This window comes from Agelaius tricolor, unplaced genomic scaffold (genome assembly GCF_023055355.1).
Source record: "Agelaius tricolor isolate 1412-34295 unplaced genomic scaffold, bAgeTri1.0.p SCAF_7, whole genome shotgun sequence".
Classification (NCBI taxonomy): domain Eukaryota; kingdom Metazoa; phylum Chordata; class Aves; order Passeriformes; family Icteridae; genus Agelaius; species Agelaius tricolor.
The window spans coordinates 32,283,713-32,308,023 of NW_027269267.1; the positions used below are offsets into that span (position 1 = coordinate 32,283,713).

The window sequence follows — 24,311 nt, forward strand, 5'->3', positions numbered from 1 at the left end:
CTCCAAACAAACCCAAGCATTCTCAGTCCATCAAACACTCTGTGAGATTTCACTAACTTTCTCTGGAGTGAAACTCACAATATAATACCAAGTTTTTAACAAGTGTTCCTACATAGTCTTCCTTTTTAGAAGTCAGGATGGAAACACTGTATTTAGACCAGTGGAATGAAGGCACAACATTTCTCTACCTGTATTTGAATACAGAAAAATATTTGAACAGGAGAACTCACCTCCAGTTAAGTTAAAAGAGTGTCCAAATGCAGAGAAGGAGTTGAGAGGTGTGAAATCAGGGCTGCTGGGATTGCTGATAGGACTCCACAAACCCGAACTACATTTTATGGAGGAACAGGAAGGCAATACACAGCTTATTAACACAGTACTATTGACAATAGGAACTTACTGATCTATATAAAAAAAGTATGTGTGTATACATATTTAACTATTATATTTATATATATATATCTATATAAAAATATATAGTTAAACATACTAAATAAATATTTAATGGTGATCAAGAGTTAGGAAATCAGTTTGGTTTTGTTTTAACAATTGATTTTGGTGATATACATTTTCCTGTGTATACACCCATCTTGGAGTAACACAATAATACAGACAGTGCTCTTTAATCTGTAGAATGAGTATCAAACAAACATGAGAGTAGCTCTTTTGATCAGTTGTTGAGAAAACTCATGGAGTCCAAGGTTTTTTTCTCAAGCAGATAAAATTTTCAGTGACTTGGAAGGGATACAAATACACCCATGAACAAGCTTCTTAAAAGTAACAGCTGAGTTAACTGGAACCAGTGCTAAACATCCACCAAAACAAACAAAGCTCCAATGCACAAACCTCACTCAAAGTAATTCCTTTACATATGGAAACTTGAATTCAAGTCTCTTGCCTACTCCAGAAAGGTTACTGCTTTTTACAAGTAACTGCCAAAATGTCAGAAGAGACATGTGCCTCAGAGAATGTGACTAGTGCAGCTCTGCCCTGCTCCTCCTGAAAGCACAAAGCCCACTGACAGATCTGGTCTCTATGTTAAAGCAGAAGTGAAAGGCTTTGCTGTACAGCAAGGTACTCTGCCTGCCACCCTTCAAGTGACCTTGATACACACTCCTCAGCACTGAGAGGGCCAAGCTGATTTCTCATTGGGTGGATGCACAGGAACAGAAAGTTGAATTACTTGGAATGAGGAGGAAAAAGCTCCCATCACATCCAGAACATCTTTCTCTCTACTTTTGAGTCACTTGCAACTCCTAAACTTTTCTGCAATGTGAGAGATGATGTGCCTAGACTTTAAAAATAGTTTAAAAAAAGCCTAACCAGAATGAATACTGTCACTCCCTTCAAAATACCATTAATACTCAATCTTCTTTTCTAGTGGTCCAGGTATTTGCCTAGAGAATATAAAAATTACCTGTCAGAGCCATCACTGTCAACAACTGTGTGGGAAATGCTGATATTGCTGGAAACATCTGTTTTGCTTGGAGAAACCTTTGGTAAACCACTGCCACCTGGGAGAATATGTATGTAAAAAATGAGTAAAATAAACCTCAGCAAAATAACAGATTATTCAGGAAATATTTGGAATTATTAAGAACTTCAAACTGGTTCTAGTACCTGGACTTTTGTCGTAACCTGCAGCTACAGCAGCAAAAGTGGGGTTTCCATTCCTGCCTGGAAGAGAAGCTGCCTTTGCCAGCTTATGCTTGGTACCATTAGGCTGCTTGGTTTTTGTTTCACTAAAATGAGAAAGAAACAAAGACAAAAGAGGGTAAAAACAAGTAAGGTTTTGGACTTCAGCAGTTTGATTTAAAAAGGAGCAATTTAAGCTAGCATTCAAGAAAATGTTTATAACAGCTGAAAAGTTTCATGTAATTCAGGGGAACTGTAGTGGAATCATATTGTTAATCCTGAGGTGGTTAGGAGGGCAGCAGCTGCTCCTAGGATGGGTCAGGGGCTAGGGTCCACTATGTGGTAAGAATGTGCTTGGTGTGCCATTGAGAATTAGATGTTTTCTTGTAGGTAGAGGGTCAGCAGGAGCACAAAGACATAGGCTTAGATTATCCCTACTGCTACCTCTAGGATGGTTAGTAAGAAGAGAACTAGTAGAGTTAGGAGTGAAACTGCTGGTATTGTGGAAAATAGGGCTGTTGTGGCTGTAGAGATGAGTTGGATCATAAAGTGGAGATAAATTTATGAGTTGGATCATAAATTGGAGATAGTTTTTTTCCAATTTACAATGTTTCACAGCAAGGCAAGATGTGCACAGTGGTGTATCTGCAGAAAAGCAGTTTCCATGGGAAGAGGGAATGGGGCACAGGGAGATGCCCCCTGTGAAGCACAGCTCCACCAGTGGAGCTGGGAAATCAGTAGGAGGTAGGATCTGGACTCACTTGCTGCAGCTGCTGTTGACAATGCTGCTGTAAGTGCCTCCCCGAGGCCCGAAAGCAAAGGGTGTGGCAGGAGGAGGGGGAGATGGAGAGGCGGGCGTTGGAGAGGGCTGCCGCTGCTTCAGGAAGGCGTCTGCGTTCAGGGTTTGCAGAGACAGCTTGTAGAGGTTGTCTGTGGCTATACAGAGAAACACAAAACATCTTCCTGTAGGATTTACACTACAGCAAAGGCTTCTCAAACTTCTGCTATCCCTTCTGGTCAAATGGAGGAATTATGAGAAAGGCTGTTTGCTCCCAGTGATGGAAGCAGCAGCTCCTTCTCTATGTCACCTATGGTTATTCAGGTCTGCTGTTTATTTTCAGAGAGACTGATTTGCAGGAAGAGGTGAGTTGGTTCCCATACAAGGGATTTACAATGCAACCACAAAAATTGTAAGTGTCCCAAGCTAACCATTGCATTAAGGTGCTTTTAGTGTTCCCTCTCAAGGACAAATAATCTAATTAGTTCCAAATTTGGCTGGAGCAGACCTGACCAAGCAAAACCCCATCTACTGTAGAAAATACATCTTTTTGAGCAGTAATTATAATTTTCTCAATTTCTCCAGCAGCTTCTGAATCCTGTTCATCACTGGAGAGCTGTAGAATGACCTATGTTCTGCCCACGCCATTTTCAAACCTCCCAAATCATAACAGATGCTACCAATATGGGGCCTACAGCAGAAAAATGGAGCTCAGCTATGCAGTGAAAAGGAGACAGGAAGATCTATAAACAGATCGAGCCTATCTACAGATACTAATTGCAGAACACTCATTCTGCCATTGTCTAGTGATTACTTACAGCTGCCAGCTTTGTGGAGAGGCACAGAGTCCCACTCTGGTGGTGGAGAATCCTTTTCCCCTTCTGAGCTGCTGGTGTTTCCTAGCTCCTGTGCAGAACCACTGGGGAGAAATTTTGCTAATACTGATGGCCTGTTCTCCATTAACTTACTGCTTGGACCTATTAAAACAAAAGAAAAACCAAGTGTGTGGATAATAAACTGGCTAGCTTTCTTCTCACACCAGACTTAGAATTAAGCACTCAAGAGGGGTTACAGATAATGATATAAAACTCTTGAGGTATTTACAAAAACCAGCCTCACACTACCTCTTGTTTTGGGGAGGTTTCTTGATTTAGAGCTACTCGACAAAAGGTGTGGTGTGGAGATCTTGGATGGAAAGGTTTTGCGCTGCTTGTTTTCCAGTGGGGGAGTATAAGACAATTCCAAGGGACTAAAAGAAAACAGAAATTATTTTATTTCAAAGCTCTGAAGTACTGAAAAGCACTTTTATATACACACACACACATATATATATGATCCACACTACTCCAAACATTGTATTAGGCTCACTCATGCTCCAGAAGCAGCTTTCACCCTGGAGCTCCAGGATCACAAAAGCCATCTGATTGTACAGAGGCAACAAGAAATGGCAGCTGCCCTGTTTCTACTCTATCCCTATACACCCCTGTCAGATCCCATGCTCCTAATACACTATTAACCTAAATATACAGGACTGGTTTTTAAACAATAATATAAATCTACTTAAATGTACCACCAAATTCAATTGGCTGTATATTGCTCTTTTTCTCCAGGTATTTGATTCTGTCTCTCAGACCTTCTAGGGAGGAACTATTTTCCCTGTTTCTTGCAGAAGAATTCCAAGCCAGTAGTCATTGTGGCCTTTGAAAACTGCCACACATTACAAACTTGTGATATAAGATAAAGCAATTGTAAAAATAAATGAAGACATTGCCAGGCAATGTTTTCAGAAATATATTGAAGAACATTAATTTATTCTAACTGTAAACTCAGTCTACTATTAATTACAGCAGGAAAAACACAGCTGATATACCATACCTCCATTTGGTAAAGTTTACTTTTGTGGCACTTGGATACCAATCTGATTTCACAACACTATTTTGGAATGAACTAGCTATAGTAAGACTAAGATTCTTCATGTTTCCCTCTATCTATGCTCTGCCATCAACCACATGCCAGTAAGGGACAGGGACTGGCAGTGGCAGCAGCCTCCTTTAATAAAGCATCCAAGACTGACCTTACTCTATGACATGGAAAAGGAAACTGAGGCTGCAGTTTCAAGGGCAGCTAAGGGCACTCACACGAATGCTGGCTCAGTGTGCTGCCCCTAGAATCATTAACCTCACTTTTTGTACGCAATACCTGTTATAAAAACCTTAACATTGCTTCTCCTGATTTTCATCACTGGATTTAGCTCTCACTTATGTGCTGTGTTTCCATTAAGTAATTTATTATTTGCAAGCTTCAGATATTCCCTGACATCAGGAAGGAAGAGGAAGCTGCTCAAAGGTACCTGCTGTTGGCGTTTGCCGAACTGGCAGCTGCAACAGTCAAATACAGATATTTTTATCAACCCATCTTCCCTTTAAACATGATACTTTCCCTACTAAACAGCCTTCATTATGCTTACCTGGTTTTCACATCTACAGGGATTTCTTTCTTGATACTTGTAAGCACTTTTTTGGTTTTCTGTTTTACTGGGATTATTTCATTTTCAGGTTTTTCTGCTATAACTTTTCCCTTTTGTTTCTCAGGTTCCTATAAAAGACATAATGTCATATTAATAATCATGAAAAGCAAAGTCCCTCTTGCATCAGAACACACATAACAAAGAGGGCAGAGGAAAGAACGCTGTTGGAAAACATGAGCATTTTTGGAGTATTAAAAGTATTTTTCCATGACTTAATGAGTTTGCCTATAAAATATGGTTTCTATTTTTTCTATTTAGAGAAGCAGAAATGGAAATAACCAAATTAATGAGCTTCAAGCAGATCTGATGTTTGCAAATACAGAGCTCCCCTGGCCATGGCCTCCGAGTCTATTTAATATGATGCTAGCTCTGTACTGAGACCTTTCCTGCATCTCCTGCATGCAGTCCAGGCCACCTAAAACACACTCTTCAACAAAGCAAATAATATGAGCAACTTCACCATTACATTTATTATTTTCTTTAATTGCACTTCTGAGACTGTCTAAATACAAGTATAGTCTCAAATAGCCATCCTGAAAATATCAACAGTAACTTTCAAGTGACAACTTACTAAACTGTAACCTTTAAAATATATCCCATGGATTTCTTTTTTCCCATAGCTATAATCCCTGTCTTTTACAAAGTTCAAATTTAAGATATCAAAATTTAGGATTAGTTTTCTTCCCTTTGGCATTGCCTCTTCTTTGGTTGTCAGAGTTTCCTTTAGGACAAAATATCTATGACAATCCAACCACTACACAAATTGTAGACATTAGTTTATTACCTTGGAGCATGTGAGCTGAATAAGTTAAGCAAAGCTAGGGGTATTGTATAAGGTAATTAAGTTAACTATGTGCTGACAAGTTACCACCATTGATCTGAGCCTTTATAACTGGCAAAAGGCATGATTTAGCATGCACCTTAATTACTGAATGAAATTAGCATCCACACTTTGGCATTTTATTCTGCAAATAGAAGAGGCCAGGAGATAATCACCACAATGCTGCTGACAGCTGCTGGCTAATTCAGGCCACAGTCACCTGGGCATATTTAGTCCTGAGACTACAGGACTCAAGCATGTTCACACTCAGAGGTGCAGATTTGATACAGTGAAGGCAAGAATAGGGAAATATGCTTTTTAATTAACATTCTTCCTTTATTAGGTATTATATGAGGATGGTGTGGGGAAGAGAGACCATGTTCCTACTCCAATGGGTGACACACGGCCATACAAGGGCCTCCTTTCCTCAGAAGTGCCTTACCTCTTTGAGAAGTGGTTCTGTATCTGGGTTGGAGGTTTCTGTTGTGGTTGAAGAACTGTCATCATCTGCCAAGGAATCCTTCAGCTCATCCTCCTGTTGCTTTCCTTTCCCTCTTCTGTCCTTTTCTTCCCGCTTCTTCTGTGGCTTAGCCTTGCGCTGAATCATTTTCCCTTTTCCTAGAAAGATATGGATGCTTCAGATGCTCAGCAGCTCAGAGACAGGAGAGTTCCCTTCATCTCAGAGGCTGCCTCATGTGATTGAGCCTCTGAAGTTTGTTGCCTGTTATACACACCAACCACTTTTGCTGCTGTGCACCAAATGTGAGCAAAAGAAGAACCCTAATGACCACCACATTTACGCTCCTGAGCCGTGTCCCCATTGTCTCTCTGTGGATGTGGGCACCTGGTTGCCTATAATTCCTTTCTGCTCTGTTCCTGGCATTCCTTTTAAACACCATAGAATCAAATTTGACAGTTTAACCACATAACATTAGATTTAAACATAAATTTCTCAGGATGGTAAAAGCTCTATCATCCAAACAAATGAAGAATAGAAATGATCAGCATGCTTGTCAGTTGGAAAAAAAACCCAACAAAACACAAAAGAATTTGAAATAAGATTCGTATGGATGAGAAAAATCACTGACAGTATTTGCCTGGCAAAGAGGTAAAAAACCCAAATGACCAAAACCTGAAAATCTCACACCCAAGTATACTTTCTCCTCCTAACATATTTTATTCCTTCAGAGTGGACTATTCTCAATACAAAGCAACTGTGCATGTGTGTGCAGAGTCTTCATGAGCTTACCATCACCTGCTGCTGTACTCTCACAGGATTTGAGCTTTCACAACAGTCTTATGTCTTACTAGCTGTAGTATGTGCCTTTACTCACAGGATTCTTCTTGAGATACTGCTCTTCAAAATAAGCACTCTCATTTATGAGCCACACAGTGCCTGCATACAGCCTCCTGGATGGATTTAACTGTTCACTCAGATAAAGACTCAAGGAACCTGTGCTGAATAACTGGATTCTGCCCCTTCTGGAATTTGTACTAGCTCGAGCTGGAATTGAGACTGGAAGCACCCTGACAGCTGTTATATTTCACTTGGCAAAATGGTTAAATTTGTACCAAACCAGAAATTTGCCTTCAGTATTTTGACAAATACCAGATACATATCCTTCAAACTTTGCCTTCGAACTTTGTTTTTTAAGATATAAGTATCAGTGTTTTCAGTATCTAGGACAACAAAAATATTGGAGATAAAAATATTCTTTTTAGCGTGAATGCAAATAGATATGTAAATACAAGTAGATCTTCCTAGGAACATTTTTTTCAAGGTTGACTTCCAGCATATTGGGGGCATTTTGGCTGGGCCTCAGAAGGCCTCATTCCAAAATCTGCTTGAAATGTAGTCTACATTCAGCATTGCTAAACAGTTTAATGTTCATAATTAGAAAATCTATGTAAAATGTTATCATGACATTAAAATGTAACATAAAGCAGCTGTATCACAAAAATATAACACAGCCTCCACTGCAGTCTGCTAGGTTCCAAGTTTTAGGAAGCTGAAACAGAAGACTGTATAAGACAGCAATTCTGCACAGGGTCATATGACAGACAGCTTTAGTCCAGAAGCTGCTGCTTCTGCAAAAGTTTGTGATTAGCTCTAAATACTTATCTAAAGACAAATACCCACGAGTGTATGTAGGTGCAGATACATTATGGAACTCCCCCTATGGTTTTATGTTTTTACATTTTAAAGAGGACAAATGGGAATAGACACACTACATTATCTGGAGTGGGAATATGCTTATGAATTCAAACTTGATGATCTCCATGTACTGCATGCAGCTGCATCACAAAAAGCTCTCAAGTGCAAGATCTGCCTCCTTCTTCGGGGGAACTAGAAATGGAAGATGCACTCCAAAGTGCTTTCAGGCATTCAGTACATGGACTGGATCAGTCCACTGCACACCCATGTATGTTCATATGCAACCCTTGAGAATGTTGCATCCTCATGACCAGACACTTTGCTTTCCAGAGCTCCACCACTTCACTGTTTGCTATTATGGACACCATCCATGAAACCTCCCTAACATCACATCACATCCTGGAGTCCTATTTAGTCTTTATGGAATGAATATCTGACAAATTGATGGCAGTTCTCTTAATTCTCCCAACCACCTATCACTAAAAACTAAAAACATAACAGCCCAGAAACAGTGTAGTATATTTCAGTGTGATACCAAAACCTCCCACCACTTCAGATTCTCCACTTTGAAAGTCCAAACACATCCTAACATCCACTCTGAACTAATTAAGAACTCTCATTACCACCTAACTGAGTGAAGCCTTTGTGTTTGGTGAGGCACAATCTTACAGATGTTGGAGAGTTTATATGCCTTCCCATGATTCATTTTCTTAACTTTATCTCTAATAAGCAACACAGCGCCATTTCTGTACAAGTGTTGGTAACAAAAAATGAAAAATTGTTTAGAAATAAACATATTAACACTAAATGATCATATAACTCTGGGATGCAATTGAAATTGCTAATGCAAAAATCATAATCAGAAATCCTATTTCAAGAAGTGTTCATAAGAAGGCAATAACTGACAATTTCAAAAGTCTAAACATATCTAATGTATGAAATTCAATTCACTATTTTAAGCACTATACAACTGGAAAGATGAATAAACAAGTCCAACTCAACCCTAGCCTCATCCAAAAATGAATGTAATGTATAGACACAGGTGCCTTATATTAATTTGCTAACCACCTGACATTAAGGATTTTCTACAACTGCAAGTCTGGGCATGAAGAATTCCATTCCCAAACAATACCACAGGGACTATTTACCCATCTCTCCCTCTCTTCCCCTCCTCCCTGCCTCACTTTTCACAACACATTAGGACAACTTCCTTTTCCCTTCCTCTGAGCCCTGAGCCCAAAGCCCAAATGATGGAGGTGGGAGGGACAGATGCCAACCCAAAGGCAAAAGGGCAGTACCAAAAAGCATTTTTCTTTTTCAGAGAATCAGGTGTCTAGATACTCACGCCTGCTTTCATCAAAACATGCCACCATTTTTGTAGGAAGAATGACAAGCTAGCACTGCACAGTGAACTTCACTGCCATAAGGTAACAGAAGTGTTCAAGACACAGGCACACAGCACAGGCAGGGAACCACAGAGAAGCACTCCCTTCCACACCAGGAAAACACGACCTTTACAATTGTTTAAATCTTGTCCTGTAGTTTACACAGGGAGTCATCCCATTAAAACAGAATTGTATTACCTTTGTTTTTTGCTAGTGGAGATGGGGGCTGTTCTGTAAACACATCAGGGGAAGGGGATTCTGGGTGGTCAAAGTCTTTTTCCATAGTTTCTATGAGCCCAGTGAGATCTGAATCCTCCGAGCTGTGCCTTCTGCTGCTGGCACACTCGCCCTGAGGCGGGCTGAGGAGCGGGAGCTGTGGCAAAGCACTTTCAGTCTGCTGCTCTTGCTGCTGGGGCCCGGCTGCTGGGGGCTGCTGGAGGGGCTGCTCTGCCAAGGCTGGTGCCTGCTGCTGCATCAGCTGCTGGTTCTGCCTCGTCCCCTTGGCTCTTTTGCCCGCGGCATGAGTCTGAGCTGTGGCACCTGAATCCAAGGTAAAGGGGCCCGTTCTGTTCACGGACTGCATGGAAGCTGCTTGTGCTGAAGTCCTGTTAGGTATACTTGAATTGGTTTTGGATTTGATGTTTTCAACATCAGGTGCATTTCTATTGCTGTGAAGGTGTGCTGTTGCATTGCATTGCTTATGATTCCCTGCACCGGATCGCGAAGACGAACTGCCTGCTCCATAAATTCCTCTGGACGAACTGTGATTAGAATCCGATCCAAGTGTATTCAAGCTGGAAGAGTAACACATGTTTAAACGTACTTTGCAGTGTTTCCATTCTTCACCAAGAAAAGAGAATCACTATATCCAAAAGAAGCCTTGAACTATCCTATTCTTGGCATATAACCAGCAAAAATGCCTAAAACTGGTTTGGCAAGTCAGTAGGCTTTACCATTTTCCATCCACTCACCTGCTGTACGCAGGAACAAAACCACAGCAAAATGAATGTTGATATATATGATGGAGGGAACACTGAAAGGAGATGATCTTAACTTAAGACACCTAAGGTAGGAACTTCTGGCCTGCAATTCTTTTTTTGCAGTCTATACATTTCATTTTTGAGAATATTAACAGGAAACTTGGCAGGGTTTGGTTTTTGGTGGATTTCCTTTTTTCCTTCCTTTTTATTTTCTCAAAAGAAGAATATTCCTCACAATCACAAAGTTCATCTTTTCATGCAAGCCATCTTTTTACAAGCAACTGTGGGGATATCTTTTATTCATTCACCTCTTCTACAGAGCAGTATTACTTTCTAACTGACCTGATAACTAAAGAAGCAAAGAAATAAATGGCAAAAGTACCAGAAGAAGCCCAAACATTTACTTACTTTCCATCAGATGAAATTCCAACTATTCTCCTGAGATCAAGTGGCCTTCCCATATCAAAGGGAGGATTTGAGGCCTCAAAGGACAAGCGTCTTCTAAATGGCTCCCAAATTCCTTGAGCTTCTAGATAGGCTGTTCCAATTACCAAGAGAAAGAGTACACTGCAGAGAAGAAAGGTATTTAAGGATTTATTTCTTAGTTTTGAGCATTTAAAAACTAATGACTCTAATCATGCAGGACAAAAAGTTTGTATCCTGTACTGAAAATACTAAAAATTTCATCCAAACCACAATTTTGTCTGATAGAAACATAACATACACAAGACTGGCATGATAAGCAAATCACCAGCACTGAGAATGGGAGCTAGATGCAAGCCTGACATGCAGGTGCCAAGTGTATTAATCCAAAAGAAAAAAAGTTGGACTTCAAAACCTGGAGCCACAAGCATGTAACTATTCAAAGCAACAGTGATTTAGGGAAGGCAAAAATAAACATCACCTTATCAAATTAAAAAACATGGACTATACAAACTCCTAGTGTTCATTCCTAGAAATTAGGGATAGTTTTGTGGTGACATGGAAGAGTTATTTTAGTGGCAACTAGCAAACACATACACGATGGCATCCTAAAAGTTAAAGGCAGTTTATGCACAGGAATCTTAGAATATTATAAAATATATTAAGACTCTTGTCTAGTTTGCTGCTAAGAAGGATTTTTGTATTTTTAGGAAAAAGACATAGTAAGGAAGGGATTAGTATTCTCTATTCTTTGTAAAGTCTAATTAACAAATACAGCCCATATAAAATTATCCAAGCAAACTACACTCATGAGCTGACAAACATTACTCTGTCAAAGAATTAAAACCAAACTCAGCCTATACATTTCTAGCACATATATAGAAGAAAACCACATAAGTACTCACTCAGCACTTTTAAGTAATGCAGTGTTAGTGACGACACAAAATTTCCTAAGTAACAGAAATTTTCCTCTTACTTTGGAAAAATGCAGTTTCCTCACTAAACACTGCATTACTTAGGAAAGTGCTGAAGAGTCAAAAAAGAAAATGAAGTGGGCTGTAACTATCTTCTCTATTTTTTTTGTCAATCCCTACAACGAAAGACAGCCTAAGTGAACATTTGCAAAATGGAAGAGCCAGTAACTTACTGTGGGGAAAAAAAAGGAATATGACATGTATGTGATAATGCTTTGGATTTGCAGCATACAGAAAGGCCACTTTTTCTTCACAAGCATCTACAGCACCAATACATTTCACACTAAGATATAAGCTTAACACTAAGAAAACAGCATTTGTAGCTACTGATAAGTAAAAACTCCTACTGATAAGTTTCCATGCTAGAGTTTTCTCTGCACAAAAGCAGTGGGCTAAAGTGTCTCACATCCAAGAGGTGAGCAGGGACATAGGGTTTATAACTCTTTATTGCAAATAAAGATAGGTACAGGTTAGACTGTGAAAATGGTGGCATTTTCAACTCATATTTCAACAAGGTATAATTAGCACATGTCTGTTTGCTGAGGAAAAATGTGCATTAATATCCTACTATGTAACCTGTGAGTGTGCAGTGTTGCAAACAATGTCCTTCAGGTTCTCAGAAATCCCATTATTAGTATCACCAGTTGTCTGTCACATTACAAGTGGCAGCAAAGTTAAATTCATCCAAGGCATCTGCTAAGCTTATTACAGTCACTGCCTTATACCTCTCTAAAGCATAACACTCCAGAGAAGGATGCTTACATTTCTACAGGAATTCACTGCTATCAGTGCTTTAATATCTAAATATGTTTCAAGTTTGGCTTATTTATCAAAACCCCTACAGATTATCAGGGCTAAGAGGAGTACACATCTCCCCCAAGGAAATAGGTTCAAGCAAGAAGTGTATTATTTTGTCTTTGGTTTGACAGAAAGTCAGTACTCCTTTGCCTTAAACAGTTCATATTCAATCTATAGGAGTGTTTATCAATTTGATCTCCTTTTACCCTATTTTAGTGTACTACAATTAGAGCATGTGCTGAATACCCATGTGCTTCTGTGTAACCCATATTGGAGCAGTGGCAGCTCGTGCCCATACAGCAGTAAGAACAAACACACACACAACCTCATTATTCCTGAGATGATTATGTACAGTGCCAGCTCCCAGTTGGGCCTGGGCAGTGCTTCAGCACATGTTGCCAACATGTGATATGGAAGCGATGCATTCAAGATAAATACAAATTCAGAGCCTCCTGCAGTGATGAATTTTAATTCACGTATAACTCTGGAAGCAGTGAAATCTGGTGTAAACCTGGAAACAACATAAAGCACATCAGAACTTTTCATAAGAACAGCACAAAAGTTTGAGGCAATTTTTATAACTCATAAATTATAAATTAAAAAAACTGTAATTCAGCTCCATTGATTAGCCTAAAAATACTTCTGTATCTTTCAAATACCTCAAGATGTGTTTGACTATGTTCATTAACACCTATGCTTAACACGTCTGATTCTAGATTACTCCTGTGGTACCATATGAAGTTATAATACCTGACAAGGTTTTACCACATTTATAGCTCACAAGTACTGTGTGAGCTATAAATTTTTTAAACATTTCACCTTTGAGCCACAAACCTGACTTTTCGAAAACACTGTATCACCACTATATCACAGTCTCATCACAAACTAAGACTGTGCAGAAATACTAGTGAAATACTATTCCACTGCAGCAATATTTCATACATCCACTTGCAGACCAGAAGAAACTTCTGAACTTTTTAGATACCATTTTATGAATAATTAACTTTACAACAAAGCACTGTTAAAAGATCAGTGTTTGGTGCAGAGACTTTTTACAATTGAAAATGATAGAACTACACAATCATTGTCATTAAGGCAAGAGAAGAAATATTCAAGACTAAAATGCTGTGCATTACAATAAAAATCCTTGGACTGAAGGCTCCCTTCTACATACTGCAATGCACCAAATCCATATGTAGGTCTAGGTCCCATGTGCATTCACAAGTTAAATTAGGGAAATTTATATAAACTCAAATAGTAACATTATTCCAACACAGCAAGTTATACTTACTGGACAGTAATAGAAGTAATACTATAGTCAGTCACAAAAACATGGTAAAATGAAAAATCAAATAGTGTTTGCCAGAAGAGAAAAAAAAGTCATAGTTGTTATAACACTGTACAAAACCCCTATACAATCAAAACTTCAGAAAAAAGCCCTCAGAATTTAACCAAGAGAGTTTTCCTCTGAAACAAAATTAAAATTCCAAATGTAACGCTCCATTTAGATGTAAGAAAAACCACTTACAATATGACAATGTCTTTAGAGGCATTGGCACTTAGTGCAAATTCCTGACAGTTAACTACTTTAAATCCATATCCTTCACATGTGTAGCCACTGATTTCCATCGTTTTCACATTAATCTGCAGCTGCCCTGTATTTTCCACTTTAAACGTTCTTCTGAGTGTGAAATTCGGTTCTTTATATTTCATTTCTAGAAACAAACAGCAGTGGTTAGTGGTTAGATATCCTTCAGTATATTCCTATTTTAGAGCAGAACAGAGTTCTGTCCATATTACAGCACAAGAGAGACTAGCAAGGTCCATGGAAATTAACTTGTAGGAACATACCTCTGCAGCCAGATTCCCATCACTGTCAAGGTAGGGCACTTGTACAATTCCAGAGGCCTCTAACTCATCATAGAAAAAACACAAACCCCCTAACCTCTGACAGCACTGCTGCCCCACAAAGAAATCACTTGAGCTGCAAAGCTCTTTGATGTTCTGCCTAATGTTGTGGTATTCTGTGAACAGTCCCAGCAAGAGAAGAATTAAAATGGGGTTTTTTGTTTCTTTTTGGTGTGTCTTAAAAAAAATACATGGCTTAACTACATATATCTTATTAGCAAAAAAAATCCCTAACCACAACAGGTAAAAGGCAATGACTAAGCTTTACTTCAGGTTTTCTTACTCATGCCTCACAAAAAGCAGAATAATCTCAGATAATAATTAACATGACACTTAGAAATGTCTGGAAAACTGCAAAGTAGCAAAGCAGATTTTAATACCAGATATAACTAAAACTCTTTTACCAGTTTTTAGGTAATATAGGTACTCTTAGCTCTCCTCTCAGAAGCAAGCCTGAGGCTACAGAGCAGAAACCTTTCTCTGATCTCAGAGTAGAATCTGGCTGGGATTTAATTTTCATCAAGGAACATGCCCAACCTTTTTTTCCCAATGGTTATGTGCTTAAAGATTATGAAGGTATGAAGAAAAGAAGTACACAGGAAGTTACTCCCATGATCCAATTTGTATTAAATTTAGAGATTTTGCTAGTAAATATGCAAAGATCTTTACCTCTCCTCTGTCTTGAATTTAAGCGGACAAACAGCTTCTGTTTTATTTCCTAGTTCTCACGTTAAAACAAAAACCATAATATATTTTGTATTCTGCCTAAATAAAGTAGCAATTTTAATGTATTTAAAGGAGTTGAATTTCTAGGTCACTAGAAGAGGGGAAAAATATTTCTACACATGTCAAGTTTTACAAATAAAATACGACTTCTTTTCTGTTCAGCATATTAGCTCAAGAAGTACTCACTTTCTGAACAGTCTTTTAATAATGCTTCTGTGATTTTAAAGCGTAAAGAACTTCCTGGACCAGGAGGTTTGCCTGCAACCTTCAAGCTCTCAGTTGTTCCTTGTCCTTGTACCATTATGGCATCTACTACAGTCAAATTATTTCTGTGGAAAAAGAAAAGGGGCGAGGGGAAACATTCATAAAAGCTTCTCCATAGACTATGAGTCTATATCCCAAATCTGGAGAACAAATATCCTGTTCAAATAGCTGCTCCACAGCTAATTCCCCACATTATGGAAGTAAACAGCAGGGGTCTCAAATGTAGTGTTTGCATGACAAAACCCTATGAAATTACAACATAAATTACAAATACAAACCCCAGTGAAATACTAGTTAAAATCTGTATCTCTTAGTAAGGCATCATACCTGACACAAAAGTGAACTTAATGCTCTTTACCAGAAAGACTGAACTTGCACTGTAGCTTTATCTTGCAACGGGCATCTCTAACCAGAGACCCTTCTTTGAAGACAGTGTAGAATGTATTTCAGAAATGAAGTCTCCCTGTGTTGGTAGGTGAGAGGCTGAACATGACCCAGCAATGAGCACTCACAGCCCAGAAAGCCAATCACACCCTGGGCTGCATCCAAAGCAGCGTGGGCAGCAGGGTGAGAAAGGGGATTCTGCCCCTCTATTCTGCTCTGGTGACACCCCACCAGGGGTGCTGTGTCCAGCTCTGGGGTCCCAGCACAGGAAGGACATGGACCTGTTGGAACAAGTCCAGACAAGAGGCACCAGGATGATCAGAGGGATGGAGCACCTCTGCTATGAGGAGAGGCTGAGAGAACTGGCATTATTCAGCCTGGAGAAGAGAAAGTTTCTGGTGACCACACAGGAGCTCCAGTACTTAAAGGGAGCCTGTGAGAAATATGGAGACAAACTTTTTAATCGGCCCTGTAGTGACAAGAAAAGGAATGATGGTTTTAAAACTAAAACAGGGTGGATTCAGATTAGATATAAGGGGAAAAATTTTTACAGTGAGGGTACTGAAACACTGGAACAGATTGCCCAGAGAGGTTGTAGATGCCCCATCTCTGGAAACATTCAAGATCAGACAGACCTTTGAGTGACCTTTGAGAAACCTGAAGATGTCCCTGGTATTGCAGGGGGAATTGGATTAATGACTTTTAAATGTCCCTTCCAAACCAAGCCCTTCTGTGATTCTGTGGTAAGTATAACCGTGGCTTATATATTTACATCACTGAATATATATGAATACAGTTAAAATACTCCAAGACATGTCACAACTACATTTAACCTCTCTGCAGACACATAGGATTCTACAATTATTCTTGTAAAAGCAATAATTTCTTGACAGCTGATCGCAAGTATGATATATACAAAAAGAAAAACAGAGAAAAACTCACACTTATTTCTGAAATATCTCTTACCTGATAACAATCAATGATGAAACAGTTTTATTAAAAGCTGGAGTGAACTTTACTTTGACAGACTTTCTCTCACCAGGTTTTAATATTAGACTTAAAATGGAATGACGAGCCAAGCCCTTTGTAAGTCCCACAGTGGTCTGTAGTGGTTGGACCTTAAGGGGGGGGGGACAAACAAAGCAAGGCTTTAAAAAGTAGGACATTTTTACATGTGTTTGATAGAAATGGTATTATTTTAGCTAGAAAATTGGTCTTGTTCTAAAAAATGACATAATCTGGTTTTTCTAACCAGAAACTCTGATAGCACAAGAATTTCCCTACTTATTAGTAAACTGCTTGCGTTAATGGAGAAGCAGAACAGCACAACAAAACAGAACTGAGCTAAACTTCACCCATGTAGATTCATAAAGTTCTAGTGGAAGAAAAAGATCAGAAGTTCTTACATATATATTTTGAACACTAAATTAGTATCAAACCATTACAGAATATTTTTTCTCCTCGGAATTTTCCACTGTTAAGCAAACAAAATCGAAGAACTACTCAAAGAAGTCTATTTTGCAAAGTTTGCCATTTGTCTTGAGACACCAAATAAGCATCAAATGGTAATCTAAAACAAACTGCAAATGGAGGGGAAAAGCCAGATAAAAAAGGTAGTGCTTAGGATGGGGGTGGCATGCTCTATATGAAAATGCACACACTTAAAAGTAGTCCACAATACTCAAATTACTTAAAAGAATCGACAAAGCAATGGAATAAATTTTTTGCTCATTGCTCATTTTAGAACTAGTAACCACTATGCTGAAGAAAATAATCCTGCCAGTAAGAGAAAGAGAAAATGCAGTTTTCCTGTAACTTCCACAGTTGTATTATAATGTAAGCATATAGAAAAAGTGACACTTTATTAGTTAAATTTGAAGAAATATTTCTTTTCCAGATTTTCTGATATCCAGCAGATATTACATTTACATTACATTTTCCACACTAACACCTGAAGACATGTCTGACTCAAAACTCTTATTAAAACATTAAAAACCTGAATTTAACATTACCAAGAATGTATTGAAATACTTACACAATTTCTGAAGACCTGGAACTCTAGAGTCCTCTGATTGAAATTAGCTGGTTTACTCAAATTAAACCTGAAATGAAATTGCAATTTTTTTTTTCTCACAGATCAGGGAAGGTAATGACATACTTACAGTTATGGATTTTAGCAAAAATCAAGTATCTATGGTAGCCCAATATGCATCTGAAAGCATCACTTGATTTTATTTTTTCTTATTTCCCCCCTGTTGTACATCAAGTTAAGGAAGAAATGTAAACACATTTCAGCTCAGTAAAAAATACAGATGTGTGTTCAATGGCAATAGATTCAGCTCCCAACTGGTCTAATGATTCAAATTCTAGAGGTGGCCAATATGAATTACCAACACAACTGCCATATCATGCATTCATTCCTTGTAAAATGCATTTTCTCTGCCCAGTGAGTACATCCCAATGATTGCACAACAACACTTACCGTTCCAACAGCTTATCAACAAAAGTGGATGGGTTAGAATACAGAGCTACTGGAAGAAACTGAACATACACAGGAGCATCAGCTGGATTTTCTAGAAAAATTTCTTCTTCCTATTCAGAAAGAATTTTAAATAAGTTTACATTACCATTGATGCAATTAGAAATATCTGTTTAAATGATACTATCACTAAAATAACTTACTGATGAGCTGTTTGTGTTGGTAAGAGGGAAGTTTAGATGGCGTGGTGAACTAAGGATGGAGGGCCAGGACATTTCTGCTGTAATTTTCAACCTAACATTCTTCTGAAGATCTGTGTCCACTTCAAATACAGCATTCAGTCTGGAGAAACAGTTATAAAACTCACTTTTATGTTTTGCAGAAACAAATATCACTGAGATTCAGATCAGTAAGAAAAATAGCCCAAAAATCTATTCGATGATTTGCAAAGGTACAAACAGTAGAAAGGGAAGTTCCAATATAGCATCCACAATCCAGAAAATTAATTTTGCCTGCATAGGTACAGTAAATCAGTACATCTACTCTAAATGCAATGGATGCACAGACTGTGTGCCTGCACCTCTGTCTAATAAACCTAAAGCAAATCTGAACAAGTCATACTTGGTGCTAGCTGCTACTTCCATCAATGAATGAAGTTCTTTGCTATTCAACAACCTCCACAACAGACTTGGGTCCCCTTCTCCCACAAGTTCTCCAGCATGAACTGAAACTAAACTAAAAGTACTGAGCTCTCCAGTCAGCAAAAGAAACAAAATACTAGGCTTCAAACCCAGAGAAATATTTTGGAGAAATTCCAGATGTCCAAGTCACAATACCTCTTTTCAGTTCTCTTTCCTTTCCCTGAATGTTCCTTTGGACAGCTGGGTAACTTTAACTCTCTTTAAAAGTATTTAATACTTTAAAATATAATAAATAATATTAAATCATTGTATATTCAAGTTAGAACTACTCCTTATTCAGAACTGATCTTTAGCATTCTCCTTTACTGTTCTCTTCCCGTAGGGAATAGAACATTCTTGGAAGTTACTGGTGCGGCTAAATAGAGGATTCTGTTTAGATCAGATTTTCTCAGTAGTTAATAATATATCACCATTATAACACAGAAGTGATAAGGGAGGAATGCTTTTGTTATTCTATTTAGTTGCATACAGACATTTTGTTTCTTCACATGCCTTTTTTTGAAAGGGCAATCTGGATGCTATCAACACAAAAGACACACACACTCTTGCTGTTTATGTTAACTCGTGTCCCTTGGACATTAAATCAACTTTATGTATGAGAAGGCAGATATTTAAAGGGTATGTAGCAGTCTACAGAGTTTAACTTTTCTAAATATTAAGCAGCAACCATTAATCTTTCTCAAGGTAAAATAGCAGAAAAATTTTGTAATTCACTGAAATGCAAAAATCCTGGTATGGTAATGACAGAAAACCGTATGAAATCTTAAAAGGGATATTGAGGATATTATTTTAAAACTGTTTAAGCAGGGATACTGAACAACCAGTATAATCTGGTTTTGGAAATTTTTGCAGAGCAGAAACTTCCTTGCTGTTACAATCTTGTAAAGAACTCCAGCAACTCAGTGAATAGTAACTGTCAATGTTTTCTTTAATTTGGGGAAAATTATTACTGTTTTCTAACTTTTGAAATGCTCTCTTTAAAGATTTTGCAGAGAAGGCCAAGCAATCCTTTCTGGCCCCCTCTCAAAGAGCACAGCAATATTAAGAAGCCTTTTATTCTATAAGAGCACACATATCACAGAATTAGTATTGACTTAAGGCCTGAGCAAACAACAGGAATATAACACTTACCTATGGCTTGAGTTCTCTTTTATTTCTGTCCATTCTTTGAATAAATTCTCATGCAAATCCCAGTCAGAATCCCATGCATCTTCTTGCATTGCTATGCTGTGCTGAACTTTAGATTCCGCTGTAGGAAATAATGTGGTTTTATAAATCTTCAAGTAAAATCATTACTTAAAGAGAAAACTTATTTGAAATTATTTTCATTAGAAAGTTGAACTTTACTTACATTTAGATAGAAAAGGCAATCCTACATAACAATGATCTCCACACTGTAAACCAGGATCAAAATAAATATTTGCAATCTGCAAAACACGTAAGAGCTGATCAATTAAACAGCACAGTAAATCTAACGACCAAAGAATAAAGAGGGAAGATTTCTGTTGAACACAGAAACTTAACACATGCTATATAGAAAAGAGAACTTATAAATGTTTAGAAATAAGACATAAACAAACCTTTGATTTTTTTCCTGGCTCTAAATCTTCTTTATTACTTCTTAGCCTCTTATAATAAAACCTTACATCTTCTGACAGGGACCGTATGTGTTGTATTTTCACTTTCTGAGAAAAGGAGTTCATAATGTTCAGGCTCTGGTGAACTACTTTCCCCTAAGGAAAATAAAAGGAAAAAAGTCTGCAGGATATGCATTTTTCCCTAGCATATGTATCTATTTATGCAGGCTGGCAAAGACCACAGCACTGCTGAAATGTTAAACTGCAATTTTAACTACGCTATCGTAAAGAAATGCCATTTGCAACACTTCAAGATAGTAAGTTTCTGTGAAGCTGTATTTTTTCCTCCATCTGCTTCCAAACACAGTGCACCCTTTTTTGAAAATTAAGAACACCTGAAGTATCTTTGAAGGGCTTGGACAACAGCTCTCTTTAATCAAATCATGATTAAAAAATATCAGAAGAGGAAAGGCAAGAGAAAACTTCAGTTTGCTGAGCATCCTATTACTAAAAGGAAACAGTCTTTTTGTAAAAGATCACTGCTGGCAATTAGAAATAGTAATTAGTCACTAGGAATTAGAAGTAATCTGAAAGGAAGGGGAAGCTACAATCTGAAAGGAAGGGGAAGCTACAATTACAAAAACTACAGGTGACAGAGAGCTTTTAAAACCCTCTTCCTGCTCCCAAATGCAATTAAGATAACACACCAAAACTACATTCAAGAAAAAAACCAGGAAGATTTTCCCCACACCTTTAAAGCCTGCCTGCTTTTCTGAGTCAAATCTTTTAAGCACAGAAAATGTAGTTTAATTGTCATTATCAAAATCCTTACAATGCTCAAGCTCTACCCTGCCCCAGTTGTAAATTAATGATTCCATGGTCATATTTTACACCTTAACACTCAACCCTGGTATGTAGAGAGGAAACAAATACTAGAAACAAAAGCAGACAGAAGTGCAACTCAGGACTAGTGGGGAGACTTCAGATTTATGTTAAAAAAAAAAAAAAATCAGTTTGAGCAAATATAAATACCCAAGGCTATCTTTTAATGAAAATTTTTTTTTTTGTTCCCCTTAAATCAATACTTCAAACTTTTAAAAAAATAAGTCTAAGTTTAAGTAGAGACATGGAAGAGGTCTTTTGCAGGTTCAAAATTTGCCTGTGGTCTCAGGAAACAGTCACATATTGCAACAGTCTCAACAGAAGTAATTGCAGAGGGAAAGAAAGTACAAGAATAAATCCTTAACAGTACAGTCCTGTTAAACTGAATTAGGAGGTATATCTGAGCTTCATCTGTGAATTCCTATGAGTAACAAACTGTCATCAATGGGACAAGATACAGGTTTGGTAAAGTGTCTAGAACAAATAAATAGTTTGTTTTACTAACTAAGACCTTTACACAGCATTTAGACGTGAAACAACAGACAAGGGAAAACAATTGTTCAGCAGTAATAAGAAAAACAGAACAATGCCATTTAGCATAGAGGTCCTCAAAGATGAGCTTTGATCAGGGGACAGTTAAGAGGTGGCACTGTGAGGCAAAGAAGACTCTATGAAGCAGAAGTCAACAGAGCTAAGATTGGTTTAAATCAAGACGCTGACCTTTACAAGACCTGTACACACTGTCAGTGTATTGCTGACAACCTTCAACAGAATACCAGAAATCACACTTAGGTACAAATACACTAAAACTATAAACAGACAGCCAGCTCTGGGAACCAGGCAGCTGCAGGGGAATTACATCCTAAGTATGAACTGAAAAGCATGTGTTACTAAAATAGTAGCACCTAGTTATTCCTGGCTGGTGTAGCTGTCAAGTTTCTCCAGCAAACACTGAAACAAAAAGAACTGATGCTATTTTAGGCTTATTTTCATACGTAATAGAGGCATTACAGAAGAACTAAATGTTAGAGTAGCATGAATTAAGTGAGCATAAGTTTAGTTTGAAATTATTCCAAGAAAAGTAAAAGTAAAAGTAAGTATTTTATGTTCTCAAATATAAAAAGAGCTAAGTGATCAACTAATGTAAGTAGAAAGTGAAGCTGACTGCTCTGAAAAGCTTGGGGCTTGAACAGAGTAAACAGTATATAATCTTGTCAAAGCTGATAATTATATCTGAATCTATACTCCCAAACAAAATGCAGGAGGCCAAAGATCCCCTGAAAGAATAATTGTCTGAAAACATTACTAGAAAAGAAGCATGAAGACAATAAAAATCACAGTAATCTAGGGAAGAGAAAGAATAATGACAGCAACAGAGCTATGTCTGAGAAACACAGGTGCTATAAGAAGTAGTATCTGCCAAAAGAAAATAAAGCAAAAGGAAATAAACAAAACAAACAAAACTCCCCCAAATAAAAACAAAGAACCCTCCCCCACAAAAAATTGCAGAGCCAAAGCAAAAACACTCACAAACAATAATCAAACAAACAAAACAAAGCCCCCTCCCCCCCCGCCAAAATCAAGCTGACAAGACTGTGGGCATATTACTATGAAATACTGAGAAGTTCTTTAACCATTTCAGCAGGAACAAACTCAAAGGAGATTAAAAAATATTACTTTTTTATGGTCCAACATAGAACAAAATATTTTTATGTGGCAATCAAAAGGGATATTCTTCACATGAATTCTTCTTCATAATCATAATAATAATTTCAAGTAATTCTAGTAGATTCAGATAGAGAATATAGAAACTGCTTTATGTCCAGTGAATGAAAGGGAAGTGGATCTTTAAGCTATTTTAACTTATCAAAAGCTTATGAAGTAGGTAATAATGAAGTTTTAGATGTGGTACTCAGTGTAATAAGTATCCATATGGTGAGGCTATATAGTAAAAGAACAAAATAGATCTTAAAGATAAAAAACAACTAGTGATCTTGGGAACTGTAGGCATGACTGTCTGACCTCTGGAGTAGCAAAAGACTTCAGAAGAATTTGTGACACAGGAGATCAGAAGGAAAATGGAATATGTGGCAATTGTAGCAAACATTCACTGAAGTCCTGCTGACTGACCTATCTTCCTCTTATGAGATAGTCCTGCTGACTGACCTATCTTCCTCTTATGAGATCTATCCCATTACATGAACATTCCAAGATCCCATTCAAGTGGGCTGTTGAGGAGATGAAGGGGCAACTCATGTTTGGAACACAGAGTGGGAAAATCCCAAACAACCCCCAAAATAATGACAAACTGATCATAACAGTTTGGTAGCAAAATCTCCCCAGCAGTTTGACATAGAATTCAGGACAGTGGTCTCCCTTGAAAAGGGCATATAAAGAAAAAACACAGCAAGTAAACATTTAATCCTCCCCAACTCTCTTACCGGAAAAGAAGGTGGAAAAAAAACATGTTTTGGGGAGCAGGTCAATGAGCCTACAGCAATCACAGCCTTCACTGGTATAGTTAAAATCTGGACCAAAAAAATAAAAAGGAAAATTTAGAAAAAGACCCCTTACATTTCCAGCCTTTAAATGCCTCTTCCACTTTTAAATTGCATATAATAATAAAACCCTGAAAGTGTACAATTAATGTAGTCTAGGATTATATAGAAATTTAAAACATGGAGACATGAATTAAGATTTCAACCCATCATCATATTCTGAACAGTCAGTTCACACTGTCAGGAAGCACTCCTTTACTCAGCCATCCTCAGTTCTCCTCTACATGGAACAGAAAAGCATACTGAAAACATAAGCTCCCCAATGGGATATTATATAGGTCTCATTTGAATGGGGCTTACTTTGCTGGAAAACAGGAGAGTAACATCTTTAAAGTAACTGAGGAAAGAAAATATACC

General features: G+C 37.9%; 1 protein-coding gene across 1 annotated transcript in view; it reads right to left on the bottom strand.

The window, feature by feature from the left end:
* TMEM131 (transmembrane protein 131) overlaps positions 1 to 24,311 on the bottom strand; it is a 93,679-nt gene that overhangs the window by 5,492 nt on the left and 63,876 nt on the right. Inside the window, exons 19-39 of the mRNA XM_071430866.1 lie at positions 23,838 to 23,924; positions 20,518 to 20,670; positions 20,289 to 20,364; positions 20,069 to 20,186; positions 18,440 to 18,578; positions 18,240 to 18,349; positions 17,793 to 17,859; positions 16,724 to 16,875; positions 15,296 to 15,438; positions 14,004 to 14,190; positions 12,801 to 12,986; positions 10,689 to 10,847; positions 9,499 to 10,094; positions 6,203 to 6,378; positions 4,881 to 5,008; positions 3,538 to 3,662; positions 3,232 to 3,390; positions 2,397 to 2,571; positions 1,621 to 1,742; positions 1,418 to 1,514; positions 231 to 328 (exon numbers count right to left, since the gene is read on the bottom strand). Of these exons, the coding sequence (XP_071286967.1) occupies positions 231 to 328; positions 1,418 to 1,514; positions 1,621 to 1,742; positions 2,397 to 2,571; positions 3,232 to 3,390; positions 3,538 to 3,662; positions 4,881 to 5,008; positions 6,203 to 6,378; positions 9,499 to 10,094; positions 10,689 to 10,847; positions 12,801 to 12,986; positions 14,004 to 14,190; positions 15,296 to 15,438; positions 16,724 to 16,875; positions 17,793 to 17,859; positions 18,240 to 18,349; positions 18,440 to 18,578; positions 20,069 to 20,186; positions 20,289 to 20,364; positions 20,518 to 20,670; positions 23,838 to 23,924 (3,253 nt within the window). The remainder of the gene's footprint in view (positions 1 to 230; positions 329 to 1,417; positions 1,515 to 1,620; positions 1,743 to 2,396; positions 2,572 to 3,231; positions 3,391 to 3,537; positions 3,663 to 4,880; positions 5,009 to 6,202; positions 6,379 to 9,498; positions 10,095 to 10,688; positions 10,848 to 12,800; positions 12,987 to 14,003; positions 14,191 to 15,295; positions 15,439 to 16,723; positions 16,876 to 17,792; positions 17,860 to 18,239; positions 18,350 to 18,439; positions 18,579 to 20,068; positions 20,187 to 20,288; positions 20,365 to 20,517; positions 20,671 to 23,837; positions 23,925 to 24,311) is intronic.